The sequence below is a fragment of the Lissotriton vulgaris genome, chromosome 9, assembly GCF_964263255.1.
Source record: "Lissotriton vulgaris chromosome 9, aLisVul1.2, whole genome shotgun sequence".
In the NCBI taxonomy this organism is placed as follows: domain Eukaryota; kingdom Metazoa; phylum Chordata; class Amphibia; order Caudata; family Salamandridae; genus Lissotriton; species Lissotriton vulgaris.
The window spans coordinates 390874195-390890258 of NC_141697.1; the positions used below are offsets into that span (position 1 = coordinate 390874195).

Consider the following 16064-nt stretch of genomic DNA (forward strand, 5'->3'; position numbering starts at 1 on the left):
TACTGCTGCTGGCCTTCTGCAGACTCAGACCGTCACTCAAGCTTGCCAGCCCCAACCCCTAAGCACTCCGCATTCCATCTGTTTTTTTTCCCGGTCCCGGACTGAAGCGCAGCGCTGCGGCGCTTTATTATTTGTAATTATTATATTAATATTTCTATTTTATTGAGGTGCTGGCTGCTCTTGTCACGGTGCGTCCAGGGCTTAGTGGGGCTACGCCCCTACGCCCCAATGGACGCACCGCTTTTGCTTCCCTGCCAATTTTTGGGTGGAGTCAATTAGACTTATTGGCCTGTAGTTGGCAGGGTTGTCCCGACACCCCTTCTTGAATATCGGGACTACCTCTGCCCCCTTCCAGGATTCAGGGACGGGCGCGGTTAAAAGGATGGCCAGTGCTGTAGATCATCTCACTGTTAGGAGAATATCTTTAACATAGCCTAGATGGGCATTTAGTGGGGAAGGGATTTTAGATACTATCTGTCGTTGTCTGAAGTTCAGCAAATATTTCTTTCGAGTTGGCTGCCACTGGTGGCCATTCTGAAGCTAAAGATATGAAGGTAAGTAGTTTTCCCCAACCCAACCTACTTACCCTTAGCAAATTTCGCTCTTGGTCATTAACCGACAGCATGAAGTCTACCTGTAGCGTAGCACAATAATTTTTTGAATTAAGAATATAAGAGTCATTGTTTGCTATTGGGGGATCCTGTTCGTATCTGCAAACATTAATAAGTCCATTGACTACTGTTTTATCATATCCTAGGACTGTTGCTAAAGCACGTCTATCTTCCTCTCTCCGTCTCTGTTCATGGACGATTGTGCATGTGTCGATTGCAATTATTAGGCAGTATTTATCTGATCTCTCAAGCATATGAGTAGGCATTTTCGAGTGATTGGGCTGTTCTGGGAAGCCCATCAATCAATTTGTAAATGAATTGTGGATTCTATAGCATAAGAATATGCCTTGTGGGCTCTTTGAGTCTCTCTCCTCTTTGTATTGTTCTGGGTTTATGAAGGTGCCTTGATGAAAAAGTTCTCCTATCTGTATCAGGCTCAATTTGCTTTTTGGTTGTTTGACTTTCAATTACTTTATTGTATGGTTTACTTGAAAATCTATTAGTGTTAATTTCAGAGAGCATTGATTCTTCAGGCCCTGTTTGTGTGCTAGATTCTAAGATGTGTGCACATAGCAGCTCATCATATCAAACGTTTCTGTTGTTTTTCCGAGCAATAGCATTATTAGTATATTTACGGTCCAAGTGATGACTTCTCTCTTTCCATAAAGTGTGTTTGTATGACAGAATATCGAGAGCATCAATATTGAGAAAAACAATATCAAGTGACGAGAATAATGTGTAAACAATATTGTCTACAAAAGTATTGAGTTTACATATTTTGTATATAAATAATAACAATATTGAGTCAAAAATAAAATGGAACAGAGTAGCACCAAAACAAGCTTATTTTTCTTTAAATATGTATTGAATTATAAGTAATTATTTAAATACATTAAATTAGAAAAAATAACAATATTAAAATGAACAAATATATATACAACTAACAGATATATGTAACCTAATTTAAATATTAGAATAACTTATACAATAGATTTAATACTGTAAACTAAGTGTATACATACTTAAAACAATATAAAAACAATATTTAAACATTGAAAACAAAAAATGTCAAAACCATAATATAAATAATTGCTTTGAAAGAAAATCAAGATAAAAAAAAGGTAAATTGTTGTTTTGATAACAGGTTGTATTGAGTTTAAAAAAAAAAAACAATTAAGGGCAGGAAATTAGGACAAAACCAAAATCAAGGTGCTTCGATCTCCGTGGGAAATGAAGTGCCATTTTTAAAACTAATAGAACCATATAAAAAAAGAAAATATTAAAAGAGTAACAACATTTAAAGATAACAGTAGCAGAAGTAAGTAATGTACATCCAATTTTCACCAAAGTAGTAAAGGTTTTACACCTTTGACTACATTTAGCATTCCCATTCCTACGTAAATAGGGACAGTCCTGGATTTTGAAGAGGGTTACATTTACTATTACCTCTCCAATCTAAGCGAAAGTAGGGAGAGTATTGGTCTTCGGAGTGTTAGATTTACTATTCCCACTGGAGTTAAGCAGCAGTAGGGAAAAAGTTGAACTTTGAAGGGGTTAGATTTGCTATTACTACTCAATTCTAAGAGACAGCAAGGAAAGTGTTGGAATTTTAAAGAGCTACTGTTATAATTGACTTATGTATTTACTTGCACAGGCTGTGTCTTCCCTGTTGCTCAGCTAGTATGAGTGTTAGAATGCATGATGACCTCATGGAATGTTTTGCTGCCTGGCTTGAGTGTAGAGTTTCAGTTGATGAAGAAAATTATTTGGAAGTTTCCCCTGGTTTTGTACACAGGGAGGGGAGCAAATACAACAGAAAGTAAAACCCTGTGATTTGTATATACAAGAACGTCAAAATGCTGACTGTGGAGAACCGTGTGGGGGAATTTTGCTTAGGGAGGACCTATACTGGCAAGGGAATGTTGAACACTTATCCCACTGTGTGTCACACCTTTGTTAAATAAACAATTCAAACTAGGAAATAAAAACAATTTACACAATTTATTGTGGTACCTCCCTTTAGGGTTACACTCTAAATTTAAAAACATTTGCTAAAAAAAGTTATCTTCATGATAAAAAACAACATGGACAGTAATAAAAAAGACAGTCAAAAGCAAGAGTCGACGCAGCGTTTCGGTGGCTTTACAATAGGTGCACCTTCATCAGGACATTTGGCAATATTGACTTGTAATCTAAAAATTGAAAAACAATATTTTAGATACCTATTTTCTACACAGTGACACAGATATAGCTATTCTTAATTTCTTATGCCCAGTAAACTCCTTGTGATGACATGTTTTGGGAAAGCATATACTCCCCACCCACCACACTTTTTTCTAAAGTGAAAAGTCGGGCATCTACCGAAATGATAATGCCCTCATCTGTACTCAAAATATGTAAACCAGTACCTCAAATCGAAGACTTTAATATTAGAAGACTTCTAAGTCGATTGGGGTCTTGCACTATTATATTTCATCTGGTGGTAAAATACCTTTTTGGAGATAGAGAAAAACCAGATTTTATGCAGTTTACAACACTCATTCTGCTATCAATGATTTTAGTTTGTGTTGTCTGTTTTTTCATTACCTTCATAAGTATTTCTGTGCTTGTAAATCGGCATGGAGGAGCCACCGTAGTTTACTTTGCGGCCTTTGTCAATTACATTGTCGGATCCCTTCTTCACATTGGAATCACTGGTGATAGAAATATATATATGATATAGTGGTCTCTATTGAAGATTATGAGTTTACTAACACCTCGATCTACATTTCCCACTTTGGAAGCCTACTCACCAGATAAGGTACTCGTTTTTGCTTGATCGGTGAGGGTAGATATAGGATTATCCAATACAAGGGGGTTTGATTCACTTCCTCTTGTTCATCAGCCAGTCGATATAATTTATATATACAGTCAATCTACTGTTACAGCTGATGTTTCTTAGTTTTATCTGCGCAAAGAAGGTTTTTTTTTTTAAATAATTGTTATAATTTTAAGTTTGGCATAGGGTCATCGGTCATAATACATTGATAGGACGTTAGGTCTAGAGAAGATTATTTAAGCTTCTATTAAGGGATTCATGGCGCCCTGCATATTCGTAAAAAGTGTTATAAATACGGGCGGGTATATGGCGTCAACTATCAAAGAGTTGTCCTGCTGTTAGATTTAAACTTTTAATGGGTATGTGTGCTACCTCATGGTTTGTTATATAAACGATATATCTGGCGCCAGCTGTTAAAGCCTCAGTCCGGAATATCCCAACCTCCTTCGTATTAGTTGGAATTGTATCAATTACGGGGGTGTATATATCGCCAGTTACGAGCCAGACTATATGCGTTCAGACGCGCTGTAAATTATAGCAGCTTTTACAGTACTTTAACTGCTTTCACTATTTAAAGCTACGGAGAGGCTCGACTATACCGGTCGGTCACATACCTGATTAAATGGATTCGGCCTCCCTGCTCCTCCGCGTCCGTATCGTCATGGATAATGTTAACTCGGATATGGTCGTCGTATTTATGCTGGCTCTGGCCCTATTCACCCGGACGTGGATATTTGTCTATTTGTTGTTTCGGCTTAAATTAAGTCCGAATCGCTTTTCGTTTTGTACATACACCCCATTAAATTAAGAATTAATTCGGTGAAGAACTATCATCTATGTGAAAGAATATCTTTGCAGTCTTCATGTTTGTTATTTACATGACCCGGTAGTGCCTGCGGGAGTCTAATGGTGTATTATCCCTAAAATATATTTCTATTTATCAGATGGTTTTTACATTCAGTTTATTGAGTTAATGCAGACATCTCTGATGCGCGCTACATTCCATTGGCTCTTGCTATAATCGTATACATATTTATAGATCATGACTCGAATTTGAGTAATACACTATTAGACAAATATCCACTTCCGGGTGAATAGCGCCAGAGCCAGCATAAATACGATGACCATATCCGAGTTAACATTATCCATGACGATACGGACGCGGAGGAGCAGGGAGGTCGAATCCATTTAATCAGGTATGTGACCGACCAGTATAGTCGAGCCTCTCCGTAGCTTTAAATAGTGAAAGCAGTTAAAGTACTGTAAAAGCTGCTATAATTTACAGCGCGTCTGACCGCATACAGTCTGGCTTGTAACTGGCGATATATACACCCCCGTAATTGATACAATTCTCACTAATACGCAGGAGTTTTGGATATTCCGGACCGAGGCTTCAACAGCTGGCGCCAGATATATCGCTTATATAACGAACCATGAGGTAGCACACATACCCATTAAAAGTTTAAATCTAACAGCAGGACAACTCTTTGATAGTTGACGCCATATACCCGCCTGTATTTATAACACTCTTTACGAATATGCAGGGCGCCATGAATCCCTTAATAGAAGCTTAAATAATCTTCTCTAGACCTAACGTCCTATCAATGTACTATGACCGATGACCCTGAAGTCTTCTGTGTAAAAGCTGGAAGTTTTAGGCTGAGTGATGCATTTTAGATGAGTACCTCGGGTGAGAGATCGCTCACCGGAGCAACACACTTGCTATTTGTTCAATTTGATTGCGATAATACTGTTTTGGGAGGGTGGTGGTGGGGTTTGAGATTTGTTTTTAGGGAGGATTGTACTCTTTATTTTGAGGTTTTGCCCCAGTTATGTATTTTCAGGGACGTGCAAGGTTGTGGGGTCTGATACTTAGGTGACGCTGTGGGGTGCCATGTACCCCTGTTCTTTTATAATTTGGGGTGCATGTACCCTTATTATGCCCCAGTTGTGTTAATAGAGTGGTGAATTTTGTTACTAGGGTGTTACCTACCCTTTTGCAGTGAGGTGTGGGAGCTAAGTGCCCCAGTTTTGTTCCTAGGGTGGTGAGTACCCTTTTGCAGTGAGGTGTGGAGGCTAAGTGCTCCAATTTTGTTCCACAGGGTCGTGTGTACCCTGTTACGTGTTTGTGGTGGGGCGATGAGTAACCCAATTTTGTTCCCTAGTTCTGTTTCACCGCTCTGCGTGGTTGTGTTGTGGATTTTCCCCAAGGGAGGGGGATGTGACTTAGCTCAATCTCGTTATATTTGAGAATGCAATGTAAATACTTTCCTTTGCAATGTAAATGTTTTATTTTCAAAATGCATTGTGTATATTGGCGTTCATATTTCTTTCCTTAAGTTCTTCTTTGTTGTTTCCCTAAGGAAGGGGAATATGGTATAATTGACTCATGTATGTACTTGCACAGTCTGTGTCTTCCCTGTCGCTCAGCTAGTATGAGCGTTAGAATGCATGATGACCTGATGGAATGTTTGGGTGCCTGGCTTGAATGTAGAATGTCAGTTGATGGCAGACAGGCTGAGTGACAGAGAGATAGCTCCTTGTGGGGTTTACATTTCCATCTATCTATCTTATCCTGAGGAACTTAACCTGGAACTAAGCTTAATAAACTTATCCTATTTTGTATACCTGGCTCAAGGATCTTCTATTTACAACAGTTAGGTATCCGCCCAGCCCGGCACCGAAACAGCCCTACTTACTGCTATGGAGGACCTTCGGATGTGTGCAGACAGGGGTCAGGCAGTAGCTCTGATTCTGCTGGACCTGTCTGCCGCATTTGATACAGTAAATCATGGGATTCTATTGGAGAGACTGAGGGAGGCCGGGGTGGGTGGCATTGCCCTGCACTGGTTTTGTTCCTTCCTGCGGGATAGGAAGCAGGCTGTGTCCCTTCCTCCATTTCAATCTGCCTTCTCCCCGGTGTCTCATGGGGTGCCTCAAGGCTCGTCCATCAGCCCGATTTTATTTAACGTGTATCTCAAGCCATTGATCACGTTGATAAAGTCTCACAGGCTAAAGGCTATCAATTACGCAGACGACACTCATCTCATCCTCTCTTGGGAGGGTGAGGAATCGATCCCTTTGGAATCCTTTCATGATTGTCTGCGAGACACGGCTGGCTGGCTACACAACAACTCACTACAGTTTAACGCCTCCAAAACTGAGGTTTTGTTCTGTGCTGGAAGTCGGATCCCTCGCCTTTTCCCGGTGGATTTTTGGCCCCCAGAATCCTCGGAAAAACCCCAGCCGGTCACCACTGTTCGCAATCTGGGTGTTATGATGGACAACAAACTGAGCATGGAAGCCCAGGTTGCGAAAACAGTGTCCACCTGTTCGGCTCTCATTCGATCCCTACATAAGATCTTGCCACTACTTCCCTTACAGGCCCGGGTTTTAATAGTCAGGTGTACTATTCTAAGTCACTTCGACTATTGTAATGTGCTGCCTCTCGAGTCCCCAGGCTTGCTGCTGGACAGACTTCAAAGAGTTCAATCTACCGCTGCTAAATTGGCCCTTGGCTGGCCTAGGAGATCCTCGGCCACAGCGGCGATGGCCGAACTCCATTGGCTTCCGTTGAAACAACGAGTGGCCTTCAAATCCCTCTGTCTCGTTTTCAAAGCCCTGCATGGATTTGGGCCCAGCTCTCTGCAAGCCATGTTTGACTGGTACACCCCAACCAGAGCACTTCGCTCTACAACAGCATGCCTTGTAAAAGTGCCGAGATTTAAAAAAGCTAGGACCGGAGGCAGATCCTTCGGAGTTGCGGCCGCTAAACTCTGGAACAGTATGCCCCTAGATATCCGTCAAACGAAAGAACTCCTTCCTTTTAGGAAATGTGTCAAAACCTGGCTGTTTCCTAAGTGTTAACTTGATGGCCATTGTACTGCTGCTCTCCCCCGTGCTCCCCCCCCCTGGAGATATCTCAGCGCCAGGATGCCTGTAAGGTGACAGCCGCGCTATACAAATGTTTTAAATAAATAATAAATAGATTTACTATTCTCACTCAGTAACTGTAGGGAAAATGCAACAGTAGAGAAAACTATGCACTTTGAAGAGGTTACATTAATTATTCTCACACCAGTCTAAGCAACAGTAGAGAAGGTGTTGGACTTTGAAAGGGTTACATTTACTATTCCCACTGCAATCTAAGCTACAGTAGTGAAGGTGTTGCACCACAGAGTGGTTACATTTACTATTCCCACTCGAAACTGAGCAATCGCGAGGAAAGTATTGGAATTTGAAGGGGGAAGATTTATTATTCCAAACCAATCTAGGCAACAGTAGGGAAGATGTTGGACTTCGGTTTTGGTGCTAAATTTACTATTCAAACTCCAGTCTAAGCAAACAGTATGGAAAGATTTGGTATTCAGAGGGGCTAGATTTACTATTCCCACTCCAATCAAGCAACAGTAAAGTGAGTGTTGAACGTTATAGGAGTTAGATTTACTGTTCCCACTCAAATATAAGCAAAATCAGATAATATGTTGGACTTCAGAAGGGTAACATATATAATTCCAATGTCTCTACATTTTTTTTAAAAGAAAACATCTAAATATCTAACAATATAACATTAACACATATTCAAAAAAGGTATATATATATACTATATAAATAATAAATACATAAAGAATAATAATGCAAATTAAATTATCAAATAAATTTAATAAATAAATACAATTAAATTCACTTCCCTCTCTATTACCCAACAGAAACCTCAAACAATAAAACATATATAAATAAAACAATAATGAAAATAATATATTACTTACAGAAAACAAACAAAATAAAAAATATTAGTAAATATAAAATACATTTTGCAAAGTATATTATTAAATACATGTAGCAATGAAGTAATACATATACTAAATGAAACAAATACTTTACATAATAAATAGTCAATAAAAAATGTACATGATTACCAAATAAATATTTAAAATTATTACATTTGTTCCCAAAAATATATACTTTAAATAACTTCCCATGCTATATCCCCTCACAGAACCCAGTACAATAATATGTATCGCTAATTAACCTGTACAAAAGAAATACATCAAAAATCACATATTAAATTTGGATAAATATAATATTTAATAAATCAAGCACAATATGTAATTAATAACAACATCAATATTTAATATACATTAACAAATTATTAACATTAGAAAACAATAATTTGTAAAAAAGAATATTGAATTAACTTCCCACCCTATTTACGTACAAACCCAAAAAACCCTACAAAACTATAAGTTACTTATTAGATTTAAGTAAAATGTAATTACACATTTAAAATTACAAATCTTTGTAAGGAAATAATAATTGTACTGATAATACTAACACCTAAAATTATTATACTAACTAATCTATATTAAAATATTTCTTAAATATATAAAACATTATAATCTTACCTTCGATATTCTATTACTCAATATTTTTGCAGTTGAAATGTTTTTGACACAATATTTTAGAATAGATGTTTGTGTTATTCACCTCAAGTGTTTGAGTTGTTTTGGTTCCTTATAGCAGAATGATAGTGCAACTGACCAACTTAAAAATATTTTTCTAACATTGGATCTGTGAGCCTGTTTGCCTCACATGGGCATGTTAGTGTCTCCCATCTAATTCTGGGCTGTTTTCCGACCTTTGAGTGACTTATAATCAGCAAAGTCAAGCTGGCAAAAAGTGAGTTAAGATAATGGGGATGTTTATAAATCTGTAAAGCAGTTTCAGGAGTATCAGCATTTTCATGACACCTATTCCATTGGCTTGCAGTTTGTGGTAGTTCCTAAAGCCAACTCTCAGTCAGTGGCCCATCGGAAACCTTTCTATGCATTTGCTAGCTATACTGTGGTTGCAGGAGAGTTTTAGTTTGATGGTAATGCATATTTCAGCATAACTAGACCACACCAGGACACATTCACAATCATTCGTGAAACTTCTGTTGAAAAGTGTAGCTTTTATTTATGTGTACAAGCTATCCACATGCATGTATCTTTCTCTCTTTGAGAAGGTCAACAAAAATATAGCTTCAGCATGGTCTCCGTGCTAAACAAATATATATTAATTTGTTCTGTCCTCCAGAGGGAAAAGGGAAGACTGTGTTTCAGTGACAAGTTCAAGGACACTAAGCTGTGCTATGGAATTAGTTGAACAAGCGATTGTATTCCTGTGTTTGATAATGTATGATTACATCTTCCTATTTAAATATGTACAGCTTTAACTAATAAGATGCTTTAGTAAGTGGACATTTCTAGTGGTATTGTACCAATTTATAGATGTATTGGTTGTCATGAATGAATATTAATACAAACCTTGTACATAATGCCATGCTATTAATGTGTGTACCTTCAGTTCCTGACACATTATAGGAGACATGCTTTTTGATGAACAGCCAACTTTTTGTTTATTTTATTTTGAGGCACAGATTAGTGAGAAGTGATCTTTAGGAGTTTTATTTGGAGACAGCCCTCATGTCAGTCCACTTATCGATTCATTTGATTTATTATGTAAGTGCTTCTGCTTTCTTTAATGATAAACCTGCAAGGTTATTAATTTCTAGAATCTTGTCATGTTCTGGTTTTATTATTAATAGCCTTGAACTAAGGGCTTAATTAAAAGTTTGGTGGTCCAAACCATGGTGGCGTTGTAGCCAACTCATGCCAGTGGACTGACTGCCCTATCATGGTCAGACCACCAAAGGACCCCAGCAACCACTGGGGATCCATTATTCCCCCTTCAGTGTTGCAGTGGTGTGAGGCCACAATAGGCTGGCAGTACTGCTGCAGCACCCCTATAGCATATTACGGGTTTCCTCACTCTGACCCTTTTCATGATGGGGATCCTGTCATGAAAAGGGTGGCATGAGGAAACTATGCGGAAGCCTGTGCCTTTGGGCCTGGGGGTACATGCAGAGGGGCACATGGTGTACCCGCTGCCCCTGTCTGTATGCACCACCTGTTCCTGCACGGCATGGGCTTCACAGACCATGCCATGCAGGAACACGCTTTGGCTGTCCCACATCGCTGCCTCTATAAGGCTCACATATGAGCCTTAGTAAGGCACCGCCGTGGGTCCACTAAAGTTCCACCCACCCGCCAGACCACAAATAAACTACTGACAATCTGGCAAGCAGTGTGCAGACGAGTTTAGAGGTCTTCAAGTGGGGTACTGCCATGCCTTCTTGAAGACTACAAAACTTGTAATTGGGACCTAAGTCTATGAGACACTAAGATAGTCCCATTCCCCATAATAACCCTTCAATCTCTTAATTAAAGGGTCAGCTTGATTCTCTGCAGTCTGGGCTCATGTCCTCCTCTGATAGTTCTTGGCATCCCAATTACTGCGCAGGATACGCTGTGCAGTTGGTCATCCACTTAAGCCCTTTCTTCCATCATTTCTTCTGCATTTCATTGTGGCAGGTAAGACCCATTATCAGTTTTTTTAGGAATGTATTTGATACTTATGGGTCGTGACCTGCTGAACTTTCCTGTTAAATGTCATTCTAGAAAGCGCGGGTATAGCATAGTATAGGACATCCCATTAGTTGTATTTTTTACTTTATGTTGTCGAAACCACAATGGGCTTCCATTACCACTGTTGTAAGGTCTATGAAAAACAATGCCAGTGTTGCCAAGTACTGTTTGTCTAATATCTCATGTGCCAGTCTCAAAACCAAGGTGCTGATTATGATGTCGGTGGCACCGACACCTACGTTCCATCGGTGTCGGTCCCACCAACATTGCTGTATCGGTCAAACTGCTGCATTACGATTCAGGCGATCGGACTGCATTGCCCTAGGGACTGGACAACAGTTTCCGACAGGCTCAAGGAGCCCGGTGGCATGCGGTCAGTCAGATCACATTCCCCACAATGGAGGCTGTGCCTTCTCAGGCACCGCCATGGGATTACGATCCACCTTTCTGCCAGCCATTTCACAGCAGTTCTTCTGACATGAAAAGGCTAGCGGAAAGGATTTATTGGGGCCCCTAGCACTGGCCCTCTGCTATGGGCCCCCAAACATCCATGCATCACTTGGTAGTCCCCCCATGTGCTTGCCACAGGGTGCAGGAATTTTTAAAAACATGTTTCTTGGAATTGGGGCATGTGCTGCGGCCCTTTTCCGGGCCACAGCACAAGCCTCAATGCAAAGAGGCAGGGTTCTGACTACCTCCAGGGAGATTAGATCCTAATTTGGGGTCAGTACCACCGACAACCTGTCAGCCAGTCCTTTTTATCACAATGATGCTGGTTGGACGCTCATCCGACAGACATCGTAATCGGCCCCGATGTCTCCATCTTTTTAATTTAACATGCAGGCAATAATTAGTCCGGGGGGGGGGGGGGTTAATAGTAGCTTCAGGGCTAAGTATTTATGGTTTTTTTCTACTATGAAGTCTTATGAGAAGCTCTCTTTCCCAAGCAGTTCAGTGAGCATGGCTTCATTGATTGATTCCATTGTCCCTAGCTTCTGAAATATGTAGTTTGCCCAAGTTGTTCTTCAAATCCCTCATTCTTGATTCTAATAGTTTCTATATTTTGTTACATGTGGATCTATTGTTCTTAAAGTTTTTAAATACAATAGGTACAACCTCACAATACGTATACTGATACATAACAACACAAAAGTGAAAGGGCAGAATGCTTTCACTCACTGTGAAGTTAGCCAATAGCTGAAGTGGCCAAACAATCGGTAACCCAGGTCAAAAGGGCGCTCTGCAAGTAAGGGAGTAGTATAAATTCAAATATATATCGGTGCTCCTAAGGAAGGGTGTGGTCACCAACACCCCACACAACCTATCCAGTAGGTCTACAAAACAAGTTAATTCTCCTGAGCACTCAAAATTTACAGTTCAATATCCAAAATAAAGTTCCGCTGAATTTATCTGAAGCAGTCCCAGGTTGGTAATCCAAAATAATTCATCAACGAAAGTCCTTCAAATCACGGATAATATTTTATTTTCCTCTTTTCTGAATTCAAATCCTCCACATTCCACATACAGAAGTCATTGGATTATTCAGCCAACACGTGTTTCGTCTTGTTAATTATTTACACATCGACTTCATCATGGCTGAAATCATAATACAAATAAACCTCACTATAATTCATTTGAAATAACATATAAATCTAATAATTTCTGGAATCCCGTGATGAGCAGAAAAGAACCCGGCAAGAAAAACCAAGAAAAACATACACCCGATATGTGCACGTCTTCAGCAAGCCACCACCAAATATTATAATTAAGTTTCAAGCATTCAATCCAAAGTTTTAAATATATGTAACCTAAAATCCTCTTCCTCGTATCGAAAAAACATATACTGGTTGAATAATGCCCCACAAGGGATCTGCTATCTCATATTTCTATATTTTAGATGATCGGCCCCATCATGAGTAATGCCTCATTTCAAAATACTTCATCACGTGTTACTCTATCTCATGTTTTTTAGAGTAATTATAGACTCTTAGTCACCACCAAAAGCAAAAGTCAAATAGGGTGCTTAAACACAATATTCCAAGAAATTAAAGGTTCTTTACCGTAATCCACATGTATCGATAAGTTCCCTGTTGAACTAATCAGTCACTTCGTACTTCGAATATGAAGTAAAAAGACCCTGCAATTTAAGCAACCCCAAAACCTTCAATTAGAAAAGTATCTCAAGATAATTTATAAACAACCTATAACATCCGTAGTTCTCCATCATAAACTTACCCTACTTCTTTAAATATATTCTGAACAGGAGTCCTCATATATCTTCCAACGTAATCGAGTTACCACATTCACGATCTGTAATAATGATCGAGTGTAAGATCAAATATTTCTGTATTTTTATAAATATGTATTTAGAACTATTCAGTTTTAACTAATAGTTTTCACAGGTGAAATACTCCTCGTACATACCTATGTCTAGTTCCGTGTTCGTCTATCCACGAACGCGTTCCCCGGTCTGGCGTTCTGCACCAGCGCCATATTGGAATTCCTATTTATATCCTCCCAAAACACACGCCATCTTGTAGTGGCTTAGTAGGTTAGTGTGCGAACATATTTTCTGATCGGCGTCCTATCCGGGCGCCATATTGGACTCTTGTTAGTATACTTATTTCTAAAGCGCCATCACGTAGTGGGTTCGTTACCATGTTATATAAATGAATATTACCCCTACAATATGAAACTATCTATTGAATCTAATTAGTATTTACTTAAATCTATCTACGTCAATGTTTTAGTTCTCATCTTGGGTTTGCGAAGATTACGAGGTCATACCACAGCATAGTAGTAGATGAAAATGAAAAGTCGGAGTTAAGGTGAGACATATAATTACATCCTCAAGTTTTCACTTCTCTTGATTCCAAAATAAATATCAAACAGTTATTTACACACAGTCTCAGGTGTAAACAAAGAACTTCATCAATTATTTAAATACAATGGATTCACGAAGTGGACAGTATCAAAGTAATTCCAAGTTCTACACATTATTCGCATGTACAGTTCACAACATTCATTAATTAAGATTCGTGGTTATTTGCCACTTATAACAGCCAAATACAGTTGGTAATTATATCATCACAGTTTGCATATTAATCATCTCCCAAGTAGTACTGGAGCTGAAGTGGGCTGACCCATTGACCCATGCTGTAGTGGGCGGGACAAAAATGTGAATGATACAATAACCGACCAGTAGATAAAGTGGGCTGACGAAATCCCCCATCAGTAAATACATTACACAGATCATTTTCAGTAGCGGCTGGCAGTGAATGACAGTAGAGGGGCAGAGGGACACAATATGAAGAACAAAAATATAAAAATACCACTTACCTTTTCACCAGCCACGCCTCTCCTCCATCTTGTTCATCTTCCTTCTTCCTATAGTCCAGGCAGCAGGAAGCACCTGCTCCCGAACTCCCCTGAGCCAATCACAATGCTACAATGAAGAATTGTGATTGGTCTTGAGCACTGGGGTGTGGCGCTGAGACGGGGACAGGGAGGCTTTGCATGTTCCTCCCCAAACTGTAAAATGCAGCCTGGCTGGGAACATGCAAAGGGTGCATGACTGTTTGGCCAACCCAAGAGGGACAGACAAACAGTCATGTGCACTTAGGGAGTGTGCAAACCACTCATTCTCCTGTACCAGCCTTGCACATACAAAAAATTAAATGATGATAACAACGTTATTATCATTTTATTTTTGCTGCACTGCTCTGAGAGCAGTGGGGCAACACTCCTCCGCCTTAGCGGACGTGCCATCCCTGGTCATTTTAGTAAAATCAAAAGGTCAGGGTTTTCACTGGAATTAATATGGGAGGTGAAGAGTAAAGCAGGAACGTTTTGTGCATACACTACTGATATCAAAGTTATGTGAAGAATTGTTGTTCTAGAGTGGATCTCACTAAAAGTGGAACTCTGAAAGTCATATAAGTGGCAGACCATAGTTGGCTTTTTTAGCTGCTGGTTACCTGGCTGAATGTGGTTTTCAGATACAAAACTGAAAACTAGGGAATGGTTTATTGAAGTTTTGCAAAGCATATGAAGGTGACTCCAGCTGTGATGATGCCATTTCTAAATCTTATCACATTTTCATGTGATCTTGTGACCATCGTGGCAGGTAAAATACTTTGAGAATGGGTGACAGATAGACAATAGATTAATAGTTCTCTGCGGATGGACAAGACCTATACTTGAAACACGTTGCATGTGTAATTTATCTATATAAACAATGTGATTTTTCAAATGAATGTCATGTTACTGTAAATTATTATCTCTTCCCCAGCAGTCCTACTTTTTAACAAGGCACATTGTATATTTTGTGTAGATATTTGCAGGAATCAACTTAGTATTTATTATCTACAATAAACCACAAGAATTATCTGGAATGCGCCTTTATTTTCAATCGCTAAAATGGACACACTTTTGTTTACAGTTCAGCATGTATGTTGTGGGCAGGATGGAAAAGTTCTATGAGGATCCACTCGTTTTCAATCCGGACCGATTCAGCCCAGATGCTCCAAAGTAAGTCTGCATTTAACATATCCTAATGCATATAACTTGATGCAAAACATGGAACAATTCAGAGAGACTCAACTCTGTAGATGTAGTGGACTTGTTCCTAAGGCTTAATTTAAAGTTGCAGCTTTCTTCTGCTGAATACTTGCTCAGCTCTCTAGCAAAGTGCCTTCTGGTGCACACGTCTGCCCTTAGGCCATTTCTTTGAAGCTGTCATAGACTACAGAGAACAGAGGAGTGTGCCATGCGTTCATTTTACCACGGAACCTCAGCGGCGCTGGCCCTCACCCGGTGAATAATAACAAACCAGGTCTTCTATCCCTTTAGCCATGGGAACAGCAACAAGCACTGGCAATCTGTTAGACCAGCCCTTGTAGCAGGAGTGCTAGTGGGAAGCACCACTTCTTCTACACCACTACCGCTTTTGTTACAAGGGGTTGGTACCGGCCTCCACGGGTCCAAAATTGCCCCCACCCTTCGAACCCACCAGGAAAACACCGGTACCCGCTACGGCCAGTCTGGCCCACCCATCAGCTCATCGGCAGTCTCTTTCACCCAGAGTTTGTCACAGCAGCACTCCTGTGGCAATCAAGGCAGACCACACTCATGGTGGATGTTGAGGAACCTAGATGCCAGAAGTAG

The 16064-nt window shown here is 39.7% G+C and overlaps 1 protein-coding gene across 1 annotated transcript in view; it reads left to right on the top strand.

Annotated features, from left to right (window-relative positions):
• LOC147690170 (cholesterol 24-hydroxylase-like) overlaps positions 1-16064 on the top strand; it is a 440216-nt gene that overhangs the window by 356607 nt on the left and 67545 nt on the right. Inside the window, exon 13 of the mRNA XM_086937762.1 lies at positions 15340-15428. Coding sequence (XP_086793888.1) covers positions 15340-15428 — 89 coding nt within the window. The remainder of the gene's footprint in view (positions 1-15339; positions 15429-16064) is intronic.